Source organism: Patagioenas fasciata, chromosome 6, assembly GCF_037038585.1.
Source record: "Patagioenas fasciata isolate bPatFas1 chromosome 6, bPatFas1.hap1, whole genome shotgun sequence".
NCBI lineage: Eukaryota > Metazoa > Chordata > Aves > Columbiformes > Columbidae > Patagioenas > Patagioenas fasciata.
The window spans coordinates 22979729-22999204 of NC_092525.1; the positions used below are offsets into that span (position 1 = coordinate 22979729).

The 19476-nt window shown below is 47.0% G+C and overlaps 1 protein-coding gene across 1 annotated transcript in view; it reads left to right on the forward strand.

The window, feature by feature from the left end:
• The window catches only part of PRRX1 (paired related homeobox 1), a 42121-nt gene extending 23113 nt beyond the window's left edge, over positions 1–19008 (forward strand). The window contains exons 2-4 of the mRNA XM_065842189.2: positions 9581–9756; positions 10444–10625; positions 15298–19008. Coding sequence (XP_065698261.1) covers positions 9581–9756; positions 10444–10625; positions 15298–15436 — 497 coding nt within the window. The 3' untranslated portion in view covers positions 15437–19008. The remainder of the gene's footprint in view (positions 1–9580; positions 9757–10443; positions 10626–15297) is intronic.
• Positions 19009–19476: the final 468 nt, after the last annotated feature.

Below are 19476 nucleotides of genomic sequence, written 5' to 3' on the forward strand. Positions count from 1 at the left end.
CTGATTTGGTCGAAACACATTTGTTCTTGGATGCTAATGAAACGGGAACGTAGCCCTTGGAGAGCTGGTTTCAATGTTCTCGCCATCGTTTGTACTTCCCCTTCTCCCAGCCTGTGGCGCCCCGTGGTCCCAGCACAGTTGTTCTGTGCCATGCAGTTTGCAGTCCTGGATATTTCAACAATACACAGATGAAATATCCATTCAGAACAGCATTTCTACCTACTGGTGGGGCCAGCTGGCATGCACATCCCACCGGTCATTGTCTGTCTGTCTGTCTGCTTGCGCAGGTCCTACATATGAAAAAAAAAAACGGCGCCCAAGTGAATTTCCAGATCCAGTCGGGTCGGGGCTGTTTAATGATGGCACTTCTGAGCAGCACGGGGGGCCTCCGCGGGGACCTGAACAAGCAGAGACATTCATGGAGCCGGTCAGCTTGAGTCAGTCTTTCCCGGTGCAGGCAGGAGATCGCTGGGTGACGTTTGCAGACTCTTGCGGCTACCGCAACATTTGGAAATGAGCCAATTCAAAGGTTTAAGTGGTTCGTCTGCAACGTATATATGGACTGAAAAATAATCCCTGCCAAAGCAACCCTTTTCTGTCTTGGCAACCCCCTTTTTTTAAAAAAAAGGGGTTTTTTCCTTTTCTTTTCTTTATACACTTGTCTGTTTCTCACAAAAAAATCTCCAATTTTCCCCGTTAGAAAGTTTTCTAGCTGAAGTTCATGAGGAATTTTTGCCACTCTTTTTTTAACTACAAAGAAAATTTAAAAGAATTGGTGTTGCCCAGAGCTCAGGTGGGTGTGCAGTGGGAGGGGGGCTCCAGGGTCCCCACTTTGTGGCTTCTGATGCATCCTTCTATATGAGTACTGGCAGGGACAGTCAACCCTCTGAATCTGTGGCCATCAGAAGAGAGTGGAACTGGTTTCTATCTGTTTTGATCTCGGAAACTGCTCTGAGAGCTGGAGAGACCTGGAAAAGACTGAAGTGTGCCATCTCAACGGGCTGGAGCAACCGTAGTATTGTCTGTTAGTGTTGTGCTCCTGACTCCAGTACACCCCATTAACACCTAGCCCAAGCACCAGTACCACATTGTTTTTGCTTTTTCCTAGGAACTCCTTGCAATGGAAGGAATCAAAATCCACCCCATGCATGGTCCGTACAGCGGGGGAGTATCCCTGATTTGTTCTGTGTTTTGTTGAAGTCTTGTCCCAACAGCTTGGCATCAAAGGGGGTATATTGATCCCTGAAACCTGGGGCATAGGTGACAGCTGTTTAGATCCAGCTATAGGTCTGTGGGTCGTCTCTGTACGTAAAGAAAAAAGGACACCAGGTAAATCCAGCAAGGAAGCAGGTGAAAATAATAGTGTGCCTTTTCTGTAACGTGTAACCCTATAGAGCTCGCTGCAGAGTGGAAAACGGATTAATAACCTGTCCTTGTCTAATTGTCACGATGGTTTGTTGCCACTGTCTTTGAGGCAGCTGGTAGTATCCAGGTGGGCATGGATATGGGTGCGCCAGTCTGCTCCTGCATGGGAAATCCTTGTTAGATGGTCAAGCTAAGTGCAGTGGTGACTCTTAAGAAGAATATTCCCAGCTGTTGCGGTGGTTTAGATAACCATCACACACACGTTGGGGTCAACAGCATTACACAGTCTGGCTTTTCAAGCCTTTGCAGAAAGGACAAGAAAGGGTGCAGGGAGGAAAAAGAAGTTATCTGGAATGAACTAGGGCAGGGAGGGGGCCAAGAGCGTAGAGAGGCGGCTTTGGAACTGAGAAAATACTGATGGAGCAGGGTGGAGGTTAGGAAGTTTGATCTTGGCTGCGTGAATGCCGTTCCTGAGATGAAACATCAGAACACATGCCATGGGAAGGGGAGCTGATGGGAAGAGGATGTGGGTGTTGGAAATCAAACCCCTGACCTCGCAAAGCCGTGACTTCACGTGTGTTCTGCGCTGCCAAGCGCACCAATCCTGGGTCTTACGCAAGAAGAAGGAAGGAACTGTGATGGCCAAGGTGCTCCAGCTCTCCAGGGAAGGTCTGGTGGTCACGCTGGCACCAGTGGCTGGACGTCATCATGGAGGAGTGCTGCGCTGGGAGGCACAGACTGTTTTAGATACAATACCTTTGGGTATGGTGGTGGGGTTTGGCTGTGCGATTGCATTTCTGCTCCTCTGTCAGAGGTCCAAGGCTTTTGCGGCATCGCGCTCCCCTAATGAGGGACTCTGCGGGGACTACAGCCCCCTTGGATCCTGTCCCCTCCCGAGCCTGGTAAATCTACCCCGCTGGATCGCTGCCACGGTCTGGTGGTTTGGTCTCTTTGTCAGTTACAAAGTGCAGTCTCACAGAATGTGATTTGCCGCTGGCAGGCTTTTAAAATATGTGTTTGCTTTTGATTATATTTTTTTAAAATTAATTTTCCAAGGATCAATGTGGTAATGCATATAAAAATTACAATATGTAAAACAAAGTATAAAAGCATACAAGGAATTCCAAACACATAACATACTGTGCCTTGGAGCTTATGAGATCCATACAGTGCTTATTGTATTATGGGAACGCTCTGACCCCGAGACCTGGCGGAAAGGCTTGTTAGAAGAGCAGGACTAAGCCATGTGCCTTATGAGCTGTAGGATGCCCAGAAGGAAAACCCTAGCCAATATAAAAGCAGAGCTATTACAGCAGAACTTGGGCTGGTCTGTGGGATCTAGGGGGACTTTCAATGGCTTTGTACTGATTTCTGGGAAAGAATGTCTATTTTTTCTCCTGCAAATATTGTTGTCCCAGTAATTAACACTTACCATCATGTATTTCCAGCAAGACTCTCTGAATTTCCATTCCATCATGATTACTTTTTTTTTGCAAGCGTAATTTCTTCTGTCAACTCCAGCAAGTGGGGATGTTGACGTGGTTAGGGAGGATGCACATCTTAGCTACTGTAACTGTCCGTGTGCTCTGCAGGTTCCCAGCAGATGAGAGGCCGAGCACCAGAGCTGAACCCACCCTGAAAAGGGGGTTTGTCTTACATTTGCCATAGGATAAAGCTCTTAGCTCAGAGGTGTCTACGGGCGCTCCACCAGGAAGGCAGCAACCCCAAGACCTCATTCATGGTGGGTGAGAGTCGCCAGCTGGTGCTGTGCCTTGAAACCCACCTTGGAATGTCCCTTTTGGCCAAGGCACAGGCAGGAGGTCCATCCTGGTGCAGGACACTGAAGGCTTCACCGTCGGCCATGCAGGACCTCAACGAGTTCCCCGGGTCTGGCAGGCAGAGCCGAGCGCGACAGGAGACCGTAGGCACGCTATCCATGCAAAAGCTATTCACAGCTTGGTAATGATATGTAATTGTTTGTATGCGGTCAGCTAAAAATTATCCTGATAGGTTCCACATTGCAGACACTTGGGAGAGGAACTGCTGTAGTCCTGTGGGTGATGCTGAAAATACATATTTCTGTTTAATATTAAAGCTCAGTATTGCCTTTCTGAATTCCCACTCTCTGTGCACAAAATAACTTTATGTGTGTGGAAAAATTGAACCTGATTAGTTCATGAGATGATGGAAAGTGGAGGCTTTTAGAAGAACTGTTGCATCTATTTCTTTGCCTTTTTTTTTTTTTTTTTTTTTTTGGTCCTGTGTTCTTTGTGATCTTAACAAGGCTGGAACTTCAGACACTTGTATTTTCTCTATAATTGAAATAATTTGAGGTCTTGTGCACAGATGGTGCAGAAAGAAACCCAAACAAACAGCAAAGATCTGTAAAAAACCCAGCCAGTGTTGTGTAATAGGAGAAAAATGATAGTTCAAAATCTCCATAGTCTGACCTGTAATCACAAACACAAACCTGCTGTTATCGTGGTTTTACGGCCGGGTTTGGTATTGCTGCTCATCAGGGCTGGCTTCAGTACGTGACTTAGTAGGCAAATAGGCATCTCGCACCTTAATGTACTTAGTTTTATTTTAAGTGTCATCTCCATGCCATGTTGCCTGCGTTTGTGTTGTCTGGTGTAGAGTAATTATAACTTCTCCGCGTAGCATTTGCGTACCCTGAAGTTAAACCTTATTTCCGTTTGAAAATACTTTTCATGCATGGAAATACATATAAACCAGAATTCGTTCTCTCCTGGGAGGTTTTAGAAAGATACTTCAGGCAGCTCTGAGCACAAAATCTTAACCATGTGCATCTCCTTGCCCTTTTTCTGTCCCTGCTCACGTTTGGCAAAGATGACGGATGCTGCTGGGCGATGGGCTCTGGCTGCCCGGAGGAGCGGGATCCTTCCAGGCAATGCTCGAGAAGAGAAGCTGCAAATCCAGCGATGGATCTGGCCGTCCACATGGTCGAAGACACAGAAAACAAACAGAGGGAAAATAGAGATGTGAGGCTTTTTCCCATTTTCTGCCAAAGTGATGTTTTCAGGCTGGAAAGTGGCTTTTCAGGTTGAGATGGTCTCAGGGTGAACCTCACCCCAGCTGGGCTCAGCACTATTTCTTGATGGGGTGCAGTCTTGTGTTTATGCGAGCGGTGGTGGTGGGAACCCCAGCTCTGCGGCACGCTGGCTTGTCTCCAGCATCCCACACGAGTGCAAAGTCACGTGAGACGCGTCGCAAATCAGTTGGGATAGGGCTGTGTCATCAGGTGGATTTTGTATGTCCCTGTCCTGCTTCCTGCTCCCTGCTCCCCTTCCTGGTGCCTTGATTAAACATTTTTTGGGTTTTTGTTTGTTTTCTTTTTTCTTGTTGGTATTTTTTTTGTGGTTGTTTTGTGTTTTGGTTTTTCTTGTTTGGTTTGTTTGGGGTTTTTTGTCTTTGTTTTGTTTGGTTGGTTGGTTTTTTGTAAGTTGACAAAGCTGCCGCACACGGAAAGAGCTGCAGTATTTTGGAGGGATATAATTAACTGTAAGCAAAGCAGAGTGCGGATAAAACTGGAACATGAGCCTGCAAAGGCTGTAACTATCTGGACGGCTGCTGTTGGGAAGAGGAGTCTGCACGGAGCTGGGGGGGGCCCGCAGAAATATTTCTCAGTCGTCTTAAATTTAACTTTAAACCAAATGAAAAAAAAATTCCTCTCACTTCTGGTCTTCCTTTTCCTTTCTTTCCCCATTACTCCAAATAAAGCTTTCTTATTTTCTGGCTGGCAAGATTTTTTTTTTTTTTAATTTTGAAAGAGATGTTAGTTGCTGGGGTTTTAGTTTCTGATTTTTTTTTTTCTCTGTGAAAGAATTTGTTTTGTTTTTCTTTAATCTGTGTTCAAACTTTAGTGGTAACTTCTTATTTTGAAGGCTGTGATTATAGTGTGATTCCTTATTTTCTTCCTGGAATCCTTTCTCAGTTTATGTAACTGATGTGACGAATCTTTCATGCCTTACCATGTGTGATACTGAGGTTAAGTGTTTGTTGCTCACTTAGTTAAATCCGATTGTTTACCTTCAATTGAGATCCAATTAATATGTTACAATAGCTGGTTCTGGACTTAATAGAACTGATCAAAACTTTTCAAAACTGCCCACACAATGTAAATCCCATCTGGAAATTAGTTTTCGTTCTGACCTGGAATGAAAGCAAGTATGCACAAGCATTCTTGGAAACTGGAAATCCAAAATATGTTGTGGTTGCAAGTGTTGGTGGAAAAGATACTGATCATGTAACTTATATGTAGGCATTTAGTTCTCAACTCTGTTTTGTTTTGTAACTCATTCCATTTTGAATGCGGCATCCCAACAGGAGCCATCCGACGGTGCCCCAGTGACAGGCACAGCCACTGGGACAGCCGCTGTGCAAAAAGGAACTTAGATCAGGGAGTTTTCGAGTTTGGATCTGCCCCATTGCAAGAAGAGACATGAAGAACAAGGGGAAAAGGACAGGACACTTTGTACTGTATCATCCAGGAGCAACTGAAAATGCTATGGTGCATCCTAGACGTGCTTTTGTGTATGACACCAGATTTTGCATGTTGTGGGTGAATGTAGAAATAACACAGGAAAAACATAAATGTGGAAACAGGAAACAAAATTCCCCAGCCCAACATGAGAGGTTGGGATTTTGCAATGAATTCCCAGATTTTCCAGTATCGGGTTCCTGAGAGGAGAACGTGCGTTCCGATCTCTCTGGGGGATGCATTTGCAAGCAGCTCAGCTTTTGAGAACACTGCTTGTAATAAAATATTTCTGATTAAAAGAATGTTGATGAAAGACTTCTGACCCATCTAAAAAGCTTTAAAGCTGTTTTCCTCTTGTCTCTTTTTCTGCTGACTTCAGGCATTAGTGCTGTCAACACTATTTAGGAATACCATTTTTCAGTGTTCAGCATTGTTTCCTGATAAAGAAATAATGGCAGAAAAAAATAAAATACCCTGCTGACATGTTGAAGGCAGCTGGTCACTGCTGTGAGCAAGGTGACATTTGCAGATACCTGGGGTTTAAGCGTCTGCAATCCCTTGTTAGCAGTTTTTCGTCAACATATGGTGTGTCTGCATGACAAAACACAAGGAGTCATCAACCCAGCAGCACTCTGGGCTAATACAACTATTATTATTTTTTTTCCCTGCTACCGAAGTAACTCCTGTAGACATTTGGATCTAGCTGTGTTGTGCTTTCCAGAGGTGCTGTGAAAAGAGATCTCAAAATCCCAGCCCTCCTGTCACAGGTTGTGCTTCACCATTGAGCCACCTCCATCCAGCTTCGTCCTGGAAAAAGGGGGTGACTCACGTCCCCGCTCTGTGCCAGCCCATGCTGGAGGTGCATTAGCCAGCACTGATCAACCATGAGTCACCGCAACACGGCCACTGCCTGTGACTTTCCATTCCTTGGCCCTGCTATTTTTGGGTCTAGTAATTATGAGGTGAGCTGTGATTCACCGGTGTCTCACTTTACGCCAGGAGGAAACCAGGCAAATTGTGCTAACGTGCTTGGCAGGAGGGATTCTTGTTCTCCAGTGTTTCATGGGTTTTGGCCCTTCTTGCTCCCCAGAGTGATGTGCTCACCCTTCCTTATGTGGAACTGTCACACAGGATCTGAGCAATGGCCAGACAAACTTGGACTTGTGCTGCTTCCAACCGGTGTCCTCTTCTGGGCAGGAACTGATGCTTCAAAGGCCTGGAGGGGATTTCCATGGGGTCCCAAAGGCTTCTATTGATTTGTTAATCCAGTCCACATAGGCAGGGTTTAGATTAGAAAATAACATCAAATGGAAAACTCAGAAGAAGGCCAGACACCCACGTTGACATTGGCCTCTCTGCAGCAGCTGGTCTTGCAATGTTTCTGCCATTCAGAGGTACGATGGTGCCCTGAGGCTTTTTTTTTACTGTTTGCTGTGATGTGTGGTACACGACTACATCGGAGCTCACCAGTAGAGCCGGGGGAAAGCGCTGACCCTTTTTGTAAAGGCTTTGATGATGAGTCAAGAGAGGAACGTGCAGGACTTTTCTGCTTCTTTATAAGGAATGGACCCTGTGACAGTGATAAACACCCGCTAGCACGTAGAAATACGTGCCTGGTGTTCTGCGGCGGTTAAATCCCATCCCTCTGCTTCACCACTTCACTTCCTACCACCTGAGTGGGACAGATTCACCTGTAGCCTTGTTTTAATGCCCTGCAATTCCCATGCGCATTTGTTTTTCTTGCACGTTCCTGCCTCTGCCAGTCCCTTCCCAGCTCAGCTTTACAATTGAACATACCTGTTAAAAACTGGTCTCCAAACACTTCCTCTCAGATACAAGAAAACCGAGGGCATATTTTTTGCACCCAGGAATCCCCAGGCTGGAAAGGAGTCTGCGGGGATTGTCAGGCTGTCGGAGAAGGAGCTGTAAACCTGCAGGAATTTGAAAAACCTACTTTAATTTAAGAGGAATGTCCTTTTGTTCCCAGATGAATGGGCCTCGCTCCAAAGGCGTTCAGGTGCAGTAACTGTTACCAGATGGGCTGTGAAAAGCAACACAAGCAGGTGGTGAGGACAACAACCGTAGACTGTAATTTCCTTGTCAGCTTCTCCCGGTGCCTTACATACCCCCTTGAGAGCAGGAGGATGAGGGGAGCTGTCATATTTGTCTATGGCAAAAGGAATGGCCGTCCAGGGGATATTTGGAACTGTATATAGCAGGTCAAGCCCTGGACTCTCAGTGGTGAGTTGTCATCTAGGCCAAGGTGCTCAGTGATTAACTTAAAATGTAATTCACTAGCACATGCATTTTTATAGATACTACAATCAATATATTTTAATGCATGCTGACGTGTATTAGCTCAGATCCTCCCAGATGTGACTACTGTCCTTCTACATGAGACAGTGGGACCACACACTGCCCACCTGGGGCTCTGCCTGCTGTGCTTGCGTGCATTAAAAGCTGGGGCTGTAGGAACTTGAGGTGGTTTTGGTAGGAGCCCACACACGCTGGAGCACTTGAAGAAGGACGAGTGCATGGCGATGGTTGCACCAGTCCTGCAGCCTGCACAGGGCTGTCTTACCCACAAGTGTCTGTGCATTGATAGCTCCATCACTGCTATTACACTGGCATGTGCAACATGTGCTAAGAAAAGCCATTTCAATAGTCATCTGAGCACTGATGTTGCTCCAGTGACCGCAGGCACAGGCAGTAGTGATAAGTTTGACTCTGGATGTGTAGATGTACTGATTTATTGCTGGAAGAAATACAAACCAGGCACAAAACAATACGTGCTCTTAATGGGACACACAGTTCGTTGCTCACCACCTTGCTGGCTTGGGCAAGGCAGGGGATGCTGGAGAGTGCACAACTGTTCTTCAGTCAACAGTATCCAACGTGCTTATGCTCCGGCTTTCTCTGACTGGGTTTTTGCTTCCCAATTACAATGCTATCTGTGTCTGTCTGACTGTATTTCCATGTCCTTGGTTTGCAAGCATACTAATGAAACTGGCTGTTGTGCTTATCTCTTGTTCAGGCCCATATCAGTCACACTTCATTTCCACTGTTTGACACCTCTTTGTTCACAGCTCCCCATCTCTGCCTGAATTGATGCCTCTCAGTCTGGATGCAGGGAGGATAAGAGAACTTAGTTCTCATTTAAGCCAACTGGAGCTACATACAGAGACGGCATTACCTTGGCTGTAGTCAAGCCCAGAGTAATAGCTGTTTCCTTGTGCTTTCCTTGCTCTGGAATGGACACATCTTCTCCCAGTAAAAGCTGGTGCAAGACTTGTATTCACCCCGGAGGGCTGTATTATGTCCCAGTGAGGTTGGTCTTTGGAAATTTGAAGCCAAGAGAACAGGGGTTCATGATTCTTTGCAGTCAGAAAAGGTTTCTAGGGTTGTCAGGAATGGGGAGATGTGTTTTGGGCTTTTTTGTTTCTTTTTAGAGATAAGGAAGCTGAGGCATGGGATAGGTTGAGAGAGCTGGTACAAGTCTTATTGTAGTTGAGCTGGGAAATAAACAATTTTGGTCAATGCGCTTTCCACCTCCTTTTTACACAGGGACTAACGTGGCGTGGTTAAGGTGTGGTGTGGAAATTGTGCAAGCTCCTTCCTAAGCCCTTTGTATCTTGAAACCGTTGAGGTTTTTCACCTGATTGCTGTGGCCTCTTAGCTTTCTAGCCTATGACATCTCCCAATTCTATTTCCTAGATGATCAGCTGAACTCAGAAGAGAAGAAGAAAAGAAAGCAGAGAAGGAACAGGACTACCTTCAACAGCAGCCAGCTCCAGGCATTAGAGAGGGTCTTTGAGAGGACACACTACCCCGATGCCTTTGTACGGGAAGACCTTGCACGCAGAGTCAACCTCACTGAAGCCAGAGTTCAGGTAATCGCCACAGCTTGTATCCAGACATGCCTCACCTGGGGTGGTCGTGAGGCCATTCCATAACAGCAGTAGAAATTCCCGAGGTCTGTGTGTCACACTAGGGTCACCAAGCTTCTGGGTGATGCTGTATTGCGGTCCCAAGCATGCCATGCCTTGAGGAGCACTACCAGGCCTGATCTGCCACTGTACTTACCACCTGCCCAGTCAGATGTGTTCACAGAATGGTTTGGGTTGGAAGGGATCTTAAAGATCATCTAGTTCCAACCTCCCTGCCATGGGCAGGGACACCTTCCAGTAGACGAGGTTGCTCCAAGTTCCTTCCAACCTGGCCTTGTTCATATGGTTCATTCAAGGCCAGGATGTCAGATGTTCTGTACTCAGGCTGCTCACATTATCTTGAGCTGCTCAGCTCTTATCTTGCAAGCCTGCACCCTCTGAAGGTCAAAGCAAACCATCTACAGCACTCGCAGGCCTGGCTGCCTACAGCACAGGACAGATCTGATCCGCCAGGGACCTCCCTGAGCCAGTTCCTCGCATGAGGGCTTTATCAGGGTGTACTTAAGAATTGTCTTGTCATTAGAGTTTCCAGTGATGGGCATGCCAAAGCAGCCTGCTTTTGCAGAGTCCTGTTGTGTCACAGCAGAGCTGATTGTGATAGTTCTTGGGTCTGTGCACTTCCCACCCCAGGTATGGTTCCAGAACCGGAGAGCCAAGTTTCGCCGGAACGAGAGGGCAATGCTGGCCAGCAAGAATGCTTCTCTGCTCAAATCCTACTCAGGGGATGTGACCGCCGTGGAGCAGCCCATAGTACCTCGCCCAGCTCCAAGACCCACTGACTATCTCTCCTGGGGTACCACCTCGCCTTACAGGTGAGTGAGTAACCCCTCTGGCATAATACCGATCAGCCTGAGAGTGGTCTTCAGACAGCTCTAATGGGCTGTTTATATTCACGTGGAACAACTGGAGGATACAGCAGTTGCCCACCCCACTGCTTTTCATTACCTGTTCCCATCCCATGCTACCTTGGTGCCAGACTTGCAAGATGGGCTCGGTTCAGCATCATTCTGGCTTTCTGGCAGCCAGCTCCATGGGAGGAAGCGACTTCTTCTTTGGTGTTTTCTCTCAGCAGTTCAGGAAGTTTGAAAGGAGAATCAAGTAGAAATACATGGAGTGAGGAGGAGTTGCACTTCCTTCTCTGATGCATCCAGTTTAAAGCAAGGAAACCTTTCCATGGGACACAGATCCAGGAGAGGTGATGGCAGAGCACTTGGGGAGGTTCAGCCACCACACAGTGGCCAGAAGAGGGAGTTCTGTAGCTGTCCTATGGCAGTTATGGGTTGGGATGCAAGGAAGGGCTGAGAATTCCCTCCCTTCATGCATGTTGCTCCCAGTCCTTCCCTCAATGGTCAGTGCTGAACTGGTGATCAATTTCTTTCAAGTTGCTAGAGCACAAGTGTGTGTGTGAACGAGCTATGCTGTTGTGCTGTGGTTTGCCCCCAGTAAGTGTCCATCTCCCGTGGCCAGCACTGCTTGAGGGGTGGCAGGAAAGAAGTGCAGATGTGGCAGCCCCAGTCTGCTCGAAGGATCTGGGATGTCCATGGATGTCACACACCTCCCTGTCCTCCTCTCTGCCATCCACAGCCCAACAGGAACTGGGTGTGGACACAAGATCCACAGGATGTGTTGGTTTGTGGCTTGTAGGCAGTGAAAAATGAGGTTGGTGGGTATTTTTTAGCACAGTGGCTTCATTGTTGGTCAGGACCTGGAGCCTTTGGCTGTGTTTCTTCCTGTTCATCTGACTTGATCACAAGCAGCTGTCTCACTGGCTTCTGGGAGTCACACCAGGCCCAGGACCTCTCTTCCTCAGTCACATTGACCCCCTTCTTGCATCCCAAACATTGTTTGCACAGTTAGGTGTGCAAACACGTGGTTTCCCTGATAGTTTGCTGCTTCATTGCCGTGGGCTCCTCGTCATCCACCCTGTAGCTCTAGAATAAATCATAGGTTCACCTGCTCCAGCTACTGACTAGGATGCTTTCAATGACCACCAGTTTGGTCTTAGAGATGGCCCTTATCCTTTGGATTTTATCTGAGGACTGCTGTGTGGCAAAATCCCTCTTTTGAGGTTTAGGCTTTCTCACTGTGAAGTGCTTCTCGGTGCATCCTAGAGAGGAGTTTGGGTGAGTGAGTTTAGGGAAGAGAAGCACAGGTCCTTCTCCACCATACTGAGTCTGCTCTGGTCACAGTACCAGATGCCTGCTTGGATGCTTGTGCCTTATTTCTACCTCTCAAACTTTTAAAAATAGATCATCCCTCCCAAGATGATGTTTACATGAAAGGCTTCATAACGGGTTCTCGGAGAAGGCCCTGCAAAGGTAACTTCCAGGGGCATGCTAGGAAGGGATGTCTGAGGCAATGAGAAGCCCAAGGCATCAGGGACCTGCAAATGAGGAAAGCAAGGGAGATGGTTTTCTCTTCCTGAGGTCCAGACCTGGCGAAGCCTTTCCACAGTGCGGAGATGCATTCTCACTGTGTTGATGTCTTCTCCTTGTTTTAAGCCCAAATGTTTCAGCATAGATGTGCAGTTTACAGCCATCACCAGTGGCTGACACACCAAACCAAGATGGACTGTCGCCCTCCCGTGGCCCTGCAGGGGTAGGAGGCATTGGCAGAGAATGCAGGGTGATAAAGACCCTCAGATGCTTTATGCTTCCCAGGCTTTCTAATCCTACAGGTCATCTCTTAGCAATTGTGTTCACAGCCTCATTAAGGCTTGGAACTGAGTAGGGTTATTAAAGTATTGGACACTTGGTGAAAAACATCTGTGCAGAGGGTTTGCGTGGCCCTCTGCCTCCTCCCCATACCTCTGGCGCTGCCGTACCAGCCCCTGATGGATGGCTGGTCCGGGAGAGGGCTGAGAGCTGCAGGGCCAGTGCTGGTTTTACTCTTAGATGTGGGGAAAGTTTTCAATCAGTATGTTTATTCTCCAAATATATTCAGCCACAGGTCAACCAAAGCTATTTGCAAATCTGTGTCACATAGATAGCCAAGTAGATACTATTATTTTTTTGAAGTTGAAATGTTTTGCTTAGACATTTTTTAGCGTAGGTTCCTAAGAAAACAAGACTCACAGTCGCGCTGTCAGCTTGCACTTCCCACTCCAACAACCTTTGACTCCATGGGCCATCGAAAACCAGATTTGAAAGAAGGATTTTAGGTCTCAGAAACATTATGTTCCTCTGTGTTTCATGAAAGCAGGCAGCTGAGCAGAGAAAGGAGGCTCTCTTTGTGCCTGAATGGGGCAGAGCGGGGGGCAGCAGGGTGACTTCAACCCTTATTAGACTCTGGAGAATCTCTGGACCAAACACTCAAGCCATACCAGTGTTTGGAAGCAGCCTTCTTGGGTGCTGCTCATTTAGATTTTTGGTTTAGTGGAGATTTCACTGGGCAACAGAAATTTTCCCCACACCTCTGGGGAACTGAGAGCAGGAGGCTCTCTGGAGTTTTAGACTGAACTTGGGCAGCAGCTATACATGGGTTTTGAATGGGAACAGTTTATACCTGAGACTGAAAATTCCTGTTTTATCTAATCTAGAACATCCTTGAGGCTCTTCTTGTTTCTTCCAGCACAGAAACCTGGGAGAGATGCACACTGTGGAAGCGAGTGGCAATGGCTGCTTGTGAAACTTTGCAATGCCTCTGCAGGCAGCACTGAGCTTCTCACGTTGCTGCTGACTTATGGCGTGGGAGAGGATAATGTCACAAACCCAGGCACAGAGAGGGAACTCAGGGGATGTGTGACCGGCTGGGGAAAGCCCCAGGCACACCAATCCATCCTGTCCTGGACCCCTGCAAAATGCAGCTGGTGCACCTCAAGTTGGACAGAGTCCAACACCCCTGAACCCCAGGGAGATCCACACCTCTTCCTTACCAGCTCATCTGCTCGGGGCTGCCATGGCTTTTTTATCTGAAGGGCTTTGGCTTCTTCCAAAAGAATAAATTAAAAAAAATGAGAAGTCTGTATTTTTAAGGATATATCTGTATTTTGATGTGTGTATTTTGATGTCTGTCATCCATATCCTTCCAGCAGCTGTTAGAGACTCTCAAAGCGTCCTGAATGTTTGCTCTCCTGGGGAGAGTTTTTGGTGTTTTTCCCTGGATGGGTGTAAGCAGCCGTATACCCATGAGTCTTACCTGTAATTTCTGTGGGTGTAAGCTGCCTTATTTCCACCAGTGCTGTTTGTTGTTCCTTTCTGAAGTTTTTTTTTACCCTGATTTTAAAGTGAGGAATAGGAGTTCTTTGGCCTGGGATGGTACCTACTAGTGTTGCCTGATCTGGATCTTGTGGATGCTGAGGATTCAGAGAGCACTGAGTTGCATTTAAATTCCTGGCAGGTCAGCTCTGCCCTGCAAAGTCAGAGATGATACCACCAGCGCTTTGAGGCGAGCACACACATCCACGGCCTGGATCTGGGCGTGCAGCATACGCCCACATCCCTCAAGGGAGATTGCTGTTGCAAAGGCTCTTCCAGTTGTGGACATCAGTGCTGGAAAACAAAAGAAAATAAAAAAGCAGAAAAAGCAGGCTATCTGCTTTCTTGGGTTGTGGGTGGAGGAGAGTGTTTCCCAGAGCCTCAGGCAGATGGAAGGGGTCAGCACCAGACCTGACTTGCCTCCAGAAGAGCATTCATGTTTTCATACTGTACATGCTGGCTGCATTAAATGGACGTCTCTAGTTCACTCCTTGTTTTTCAACTGTGTTTTATCTGTGGACCTATGTATAGGAAATGCAATACGTCAGATAGTTGGCTGGCTTTTGGAGCAGGGGGGTGCTTTTCACAGAAACCTGGGATACATGCGTTAAGCAAGTTTTCTGTGGTCTGGAAAGCAGATTTGCAGATTTTTGGTTGGATAAGAAAGGACTTGGAGATCTTTGTTCAGCCTCTGCTGCCAAAAGTAGTGTTTTTCATGAATAAAGACATGATTTGAAGGGAGAAAAAAAGTATTTATCTTTTTTCCCTTCAACCTTTAAGGCATGCTCTATATGATCAGCTGAAGTTTTGAGGGGAAAAAGTGTAGAAATTTTCATTGCAAAAGGCTGAAACCAAAAAGCACCACTGTTGAAATGTGTTTTTCCCAGAGTGTAACATGTTTCAGAAGTGACGTGAGTTCACAGGCAATCAAACCAGCAACTACTCTCATCAAAAAGACATTGCTTCCAGTGGAAATACTGTAAAGGACAGTGGTTTAACTGGCAGGCTGGTCACCTGGACCTCATTGTGAACCTTTTGGGTTAGGAAATGGAAATTTTCCTATTGACTTCAACCAGCTTTGGTGTTTGCTATCCCTGGGTAAGTGAACTGCAGTGGAGAGATTCACAGAGATGTAAAATAAAGAGTGGTGATAATTCCCTGCTCACGTAAGAAATACATCCCCCAGGTATGGAAACCCCAGGGTTTAACCTCACTGCGGTGTGCGTCTGCTCTCTGCGTGGTGTGAAGACCACGTCTGACGTGATGTTTCTCTCTTTCCATCCCACAGTGCCATGGCCACCTACTCCGCCACGTGTACCAATGCCAGCCCGGCGCAGGGCATGAATATGGCCAACAGTATTGCCAACCTGAGACTGAAGGCAAAGGAATATAGTTTACAGAGGAATCAAGTGCCCACAGTCAATTAATGACTGGAGGCAGCTGCCTTGCAGAAGGAGAAAATACAACAGCACCCGTCCTGCTTTGCAACTTGTTTGTGCTGAAAGAAATGAAAAAAAAAATAAAAAAAGAGAGAGAAAAAAAGAAGAAAAAAGCCAACCCTAACCCAGAACTGAACATGGGAACCAAAGTGGGAGCAAACTGAACCGCTCATGAATGACAAGGTTCCTCCTTCCTTTTGGGATAATGCCACCTTTTTTTTATTTGTTGTTATTGTCAGGTTTATTGCTTCTGCTCAATATACTACGAGCTTCTTCAGTAAAGGACAGTCTCACCCTTGTTGGTTTCCATTTTTATATGGGACTGCAGAAAGAAACCTCTGCTGGTCTCAGCCCATGGACATGTCCCACCTGCCATCCTGCTGAGGTGCAAAGCTTGCTCATCTCCCCCCCCCACCCCAGTTCACCTTAGAAGAAGAAGTTGTTTGGTCACCGCTTTCCCTTGTATCCACCCAGCCTTTCATCCTTCTAGTCCCTCATTCCACAGAGGCAGTGCTGTGATCATTAGTCTGTGAGAAGCCCATTAACGTAATGAGATGGGGTCATCCTGCCTGGGTTACCTGGACCAGTTCAAGATGTGAGGAAGACCTTGGGCTTCGCAGCGCTTTAATGCTTTCCTGAGTATTCCTGGCGCTGCTGCCTCAAAAAGCCAAAGAAGAGAGAAAAGCCAGTGTGGGGGCGTGAGTGGGGCAGACACGGTGAGAGGGATCGCTCTGTAGTGTTAAGAATAGGACTGTTAGGACACTTCTTTCTGTGCCTTGCAGTTTGCGCCACAGGGAAAGGCATTGTCCAGATGCATTTGTTTTATATATACTGTATATATTTATATATATAAGATATACATGCAAGCTTGGTTGGTGTTTTTTATTAAACAAAATAAAATCCTTTGAAAATGTTTGGGATGTTTGTGCTACATCCAGGATCCTGGAGCTGTGCATTGAGATTCCAGCTGCAGCCTCTCTGACCCAGGTCTGAAGTCTTCCCGGTGGCCTCAGGGATCGCTGGAAAGGACCGGCTTACGTCTTCCCATGAGAAACCCCAAAGAAGGGGAGCTGGAGGGAGCCATGCTCCTTTGCAGATTTTCCCCATGGGCATTTGCATGTTCATAGATGAAGATGAGGATCTGCTCTCCAGTCAGATAGGTTTGTGTGGCTCTTGGGAACATGCAAAGACATCCCTGTCGCAAGTGTCTGCCAGCCCCTCTGAGGACAGGTGATGTCTCGTCAGGGAGCATCACACACGAAAACTGCATCTTCCCCCAATTCCCATAACATTGCCCAGTGAGATGTGTTCTGTAGCCTTAACCACTGTCCTCTGCTCTCCCTACCTGCTGTCCTCACTCCTCTGGGGTCTGGAAAGCTAATTAGGACCTCATTTCCTTCTCTCCATAATGAGTAGTTGCAACCCAGGAGAAGTTTCTTCCATGCAAGCGTACTGAAGAAATTAGGATCTCTTTTGTTGCTGGTGATGCCTGTGTCTCTCAAATTTGGGCAGAAGAGGAGGTTTATTTATGGCAAATAGCACTTATACAGGGGACCTGCCCCTAAGCAATTGTGACTTTGCTGTGGAATAGTCCCACTGAAGGCAGCAGAGCATGGTCCAGGCTGGACCATAAGGGAAGGAGAATGAAGCTCAGTCATATGGCTTAGGTTTCCATCTTCATGTTTGCTACAGACAGCCTGGGCATATGTAGACGTCTGACAGTGGGCTTTGGTAGTCTAAAATAGGATGTTGCAGGAGATGAGAAATAAATCTCTTTAAAGTGAAGATGAAAATTAAACTGGCGGAAGACGAATGGAAATCCAGCCAAAGTATTTGAGCTAACACTGGGGAAAAAAAGCCCCAAATCCAAACTGGTGTTAAGTTGTGCTGGTGATTGGGTGTGTTGCTGCTGGAACTTTTTTCTCCCTGTACGAATATTTTTGAGAAAAAAATACATCTGATTGCGATCAGGACAAAAAGTTAAAAGTCGCATCTTATGCTTCCAGACAGAACACCAGCAGGAGAAGTGAGGCTGGACAACATTGCATTTTAAAAAAATCCATGATGTTCTGTTTGATCCCTTTTTTAGTCCTTATATAATCTGAAGAAGCTAACATCTCTAAACCAAAATATTTCCATCATGAGTAGTTTTTTTCCAGTTGGAAATCTCAGCCCTCATTTAGAAACTCACTCTTGGTTCCTGTGCCTACACAAACAACGAAGGTATCGAAGAACATGTCCTGCACCATCAGAAAGAAAAAGGACCCTGTGCAATGTAGTATTACTCAGAGGTTGAACCAGTTGTCTGAGCCTGGTGCTCGCCTTTCTCTTTGCCTTGCTGCCCTTCTCTGCCATCCACCACCATCCCAGCAGTGACAGCAGCCTGGACCTGCACCTCTGTGCTGGCCTGAGGCTGCCCAAGTGTCCACTTCAGAGGTTTCAGCTGTTTCCTTCAGCATCTTGCTGTCCTGTGGCTTTTCCCTACTCTTTGCTCAGCTTTTCTGCAGTGGAGAAATCACCTTGAACAGCATTCTTGGACATGTGTGTGCAAGCACCTGTTTCTAAAGTTAGCAAGGAGGCAGTTCAGAGAGCATGAACCTTCTGGTACCCCATTATCCATCTATGGACCATCCCCACCCCCACACTGTGATGTTTACATGAAGGGGCTCACATAGGTGCCTGTGCAAACCCTTGTTTGCCCTCCTCCCTTTATTCATGTGAGGAATTGCATTGACTTGCATAGTGGGGCTGCTCCTGCGGGAAGGTTCTCTAACCCTTTTCACTTCCAGTTTTAGTTGGGTCTTGCCTTGTGTTGGGCTGCTTGGTTGGGGCTGCCATCACACGTGACTGAGCTGTTGTGAGTCCAGGTGAGACCTTTACATCACCTTCGAGCTGGGCAACATTACGATGTAAACCAGAGCATCCAAGATACTATTGCTTTGTTTACATGGATTCACTAAACAGAGTCCAGCTGGAGGAATGAACAGGTTTTGTTGTTTGTTTCTTGATTGCTGATGACCTCAGCCAACAGGCAGTGTCCAGTTGTCTATCCAGCCAAAGCAAAATATGATCTTGTATGTTTAATCTGTATTTTGTTGAACCATGTAAATATATTTGCAAATTAAGGGCCTTATCCTGAAAGCATGGAGTTCTGCAGGGTTTTAGTAGGCTTTCAGTCGCAGCTCTTAGGAAGTTGCCGTGGCTACCCCAGTCATCACTGAGTTTGGTTACCATTCAGGGGAGGAAATGGTCTGTCTTGAGGCACATTCCTCTCACCTGTTCTGTACAAACACTGTTTTCTCAGTCCTCCCCTTCCTCCATGCAGAAGTAGGTGGCTGATTCCCTCTGAGTGGGATGTTTGAGCACAACAGGGATGGATGATTGATGAGGCTGGTGGAGCTTGACACATGAAGCCACGGGAGGGATTCCCAGATGGAAATGTATCCTGTAAATGGTCTCTTGCTTTGTGATGTAAAATGTACAGTGTTTGCACTAGAATAGAAATGATAATTTTCAATAAAAGGGGGGAGAGACTCCCAAGTCCTTTCTATAAGTTGCTACTTATGTGTCGTGTGTGCTGCCCTGAGGTGTTGGCTGGGGTTGGGAACATGCTGGAGCCTTGGGCTGGGGGACAAGGGGGCTGGGGCCAGTGGAGCAGGGCTTGGGGCTGCCGGCCCAGCGGGCTTATCCTGGGGACACCATGCAGCCGATCAGGGGACCGCAGAGAGACAACAACAGCGATGGGGACCCCTCTGCATTGTGCACAGTGCGAGCCAGCTGGTGAGGCAGGCAGAGATGGACACTGCGTCCAGACCTTGCCTGAACCACAGGATCCTTCTGGCAACACAGGCAGCTATGAATGAGTTCAGCAGGAGCATAAGGTGGGAAGCATCCACAAAGGTTTCTCCTAAAAGAGACAGTTTTCAGGAAGAGAAGAGACACACCCGTGGGTTTGGCCCCAGCTCCCTCCACCTCACTGGGCTGGTGAGACACCAGCATGGGGACTGAAAGTGGAGCAGAAGTAGTGT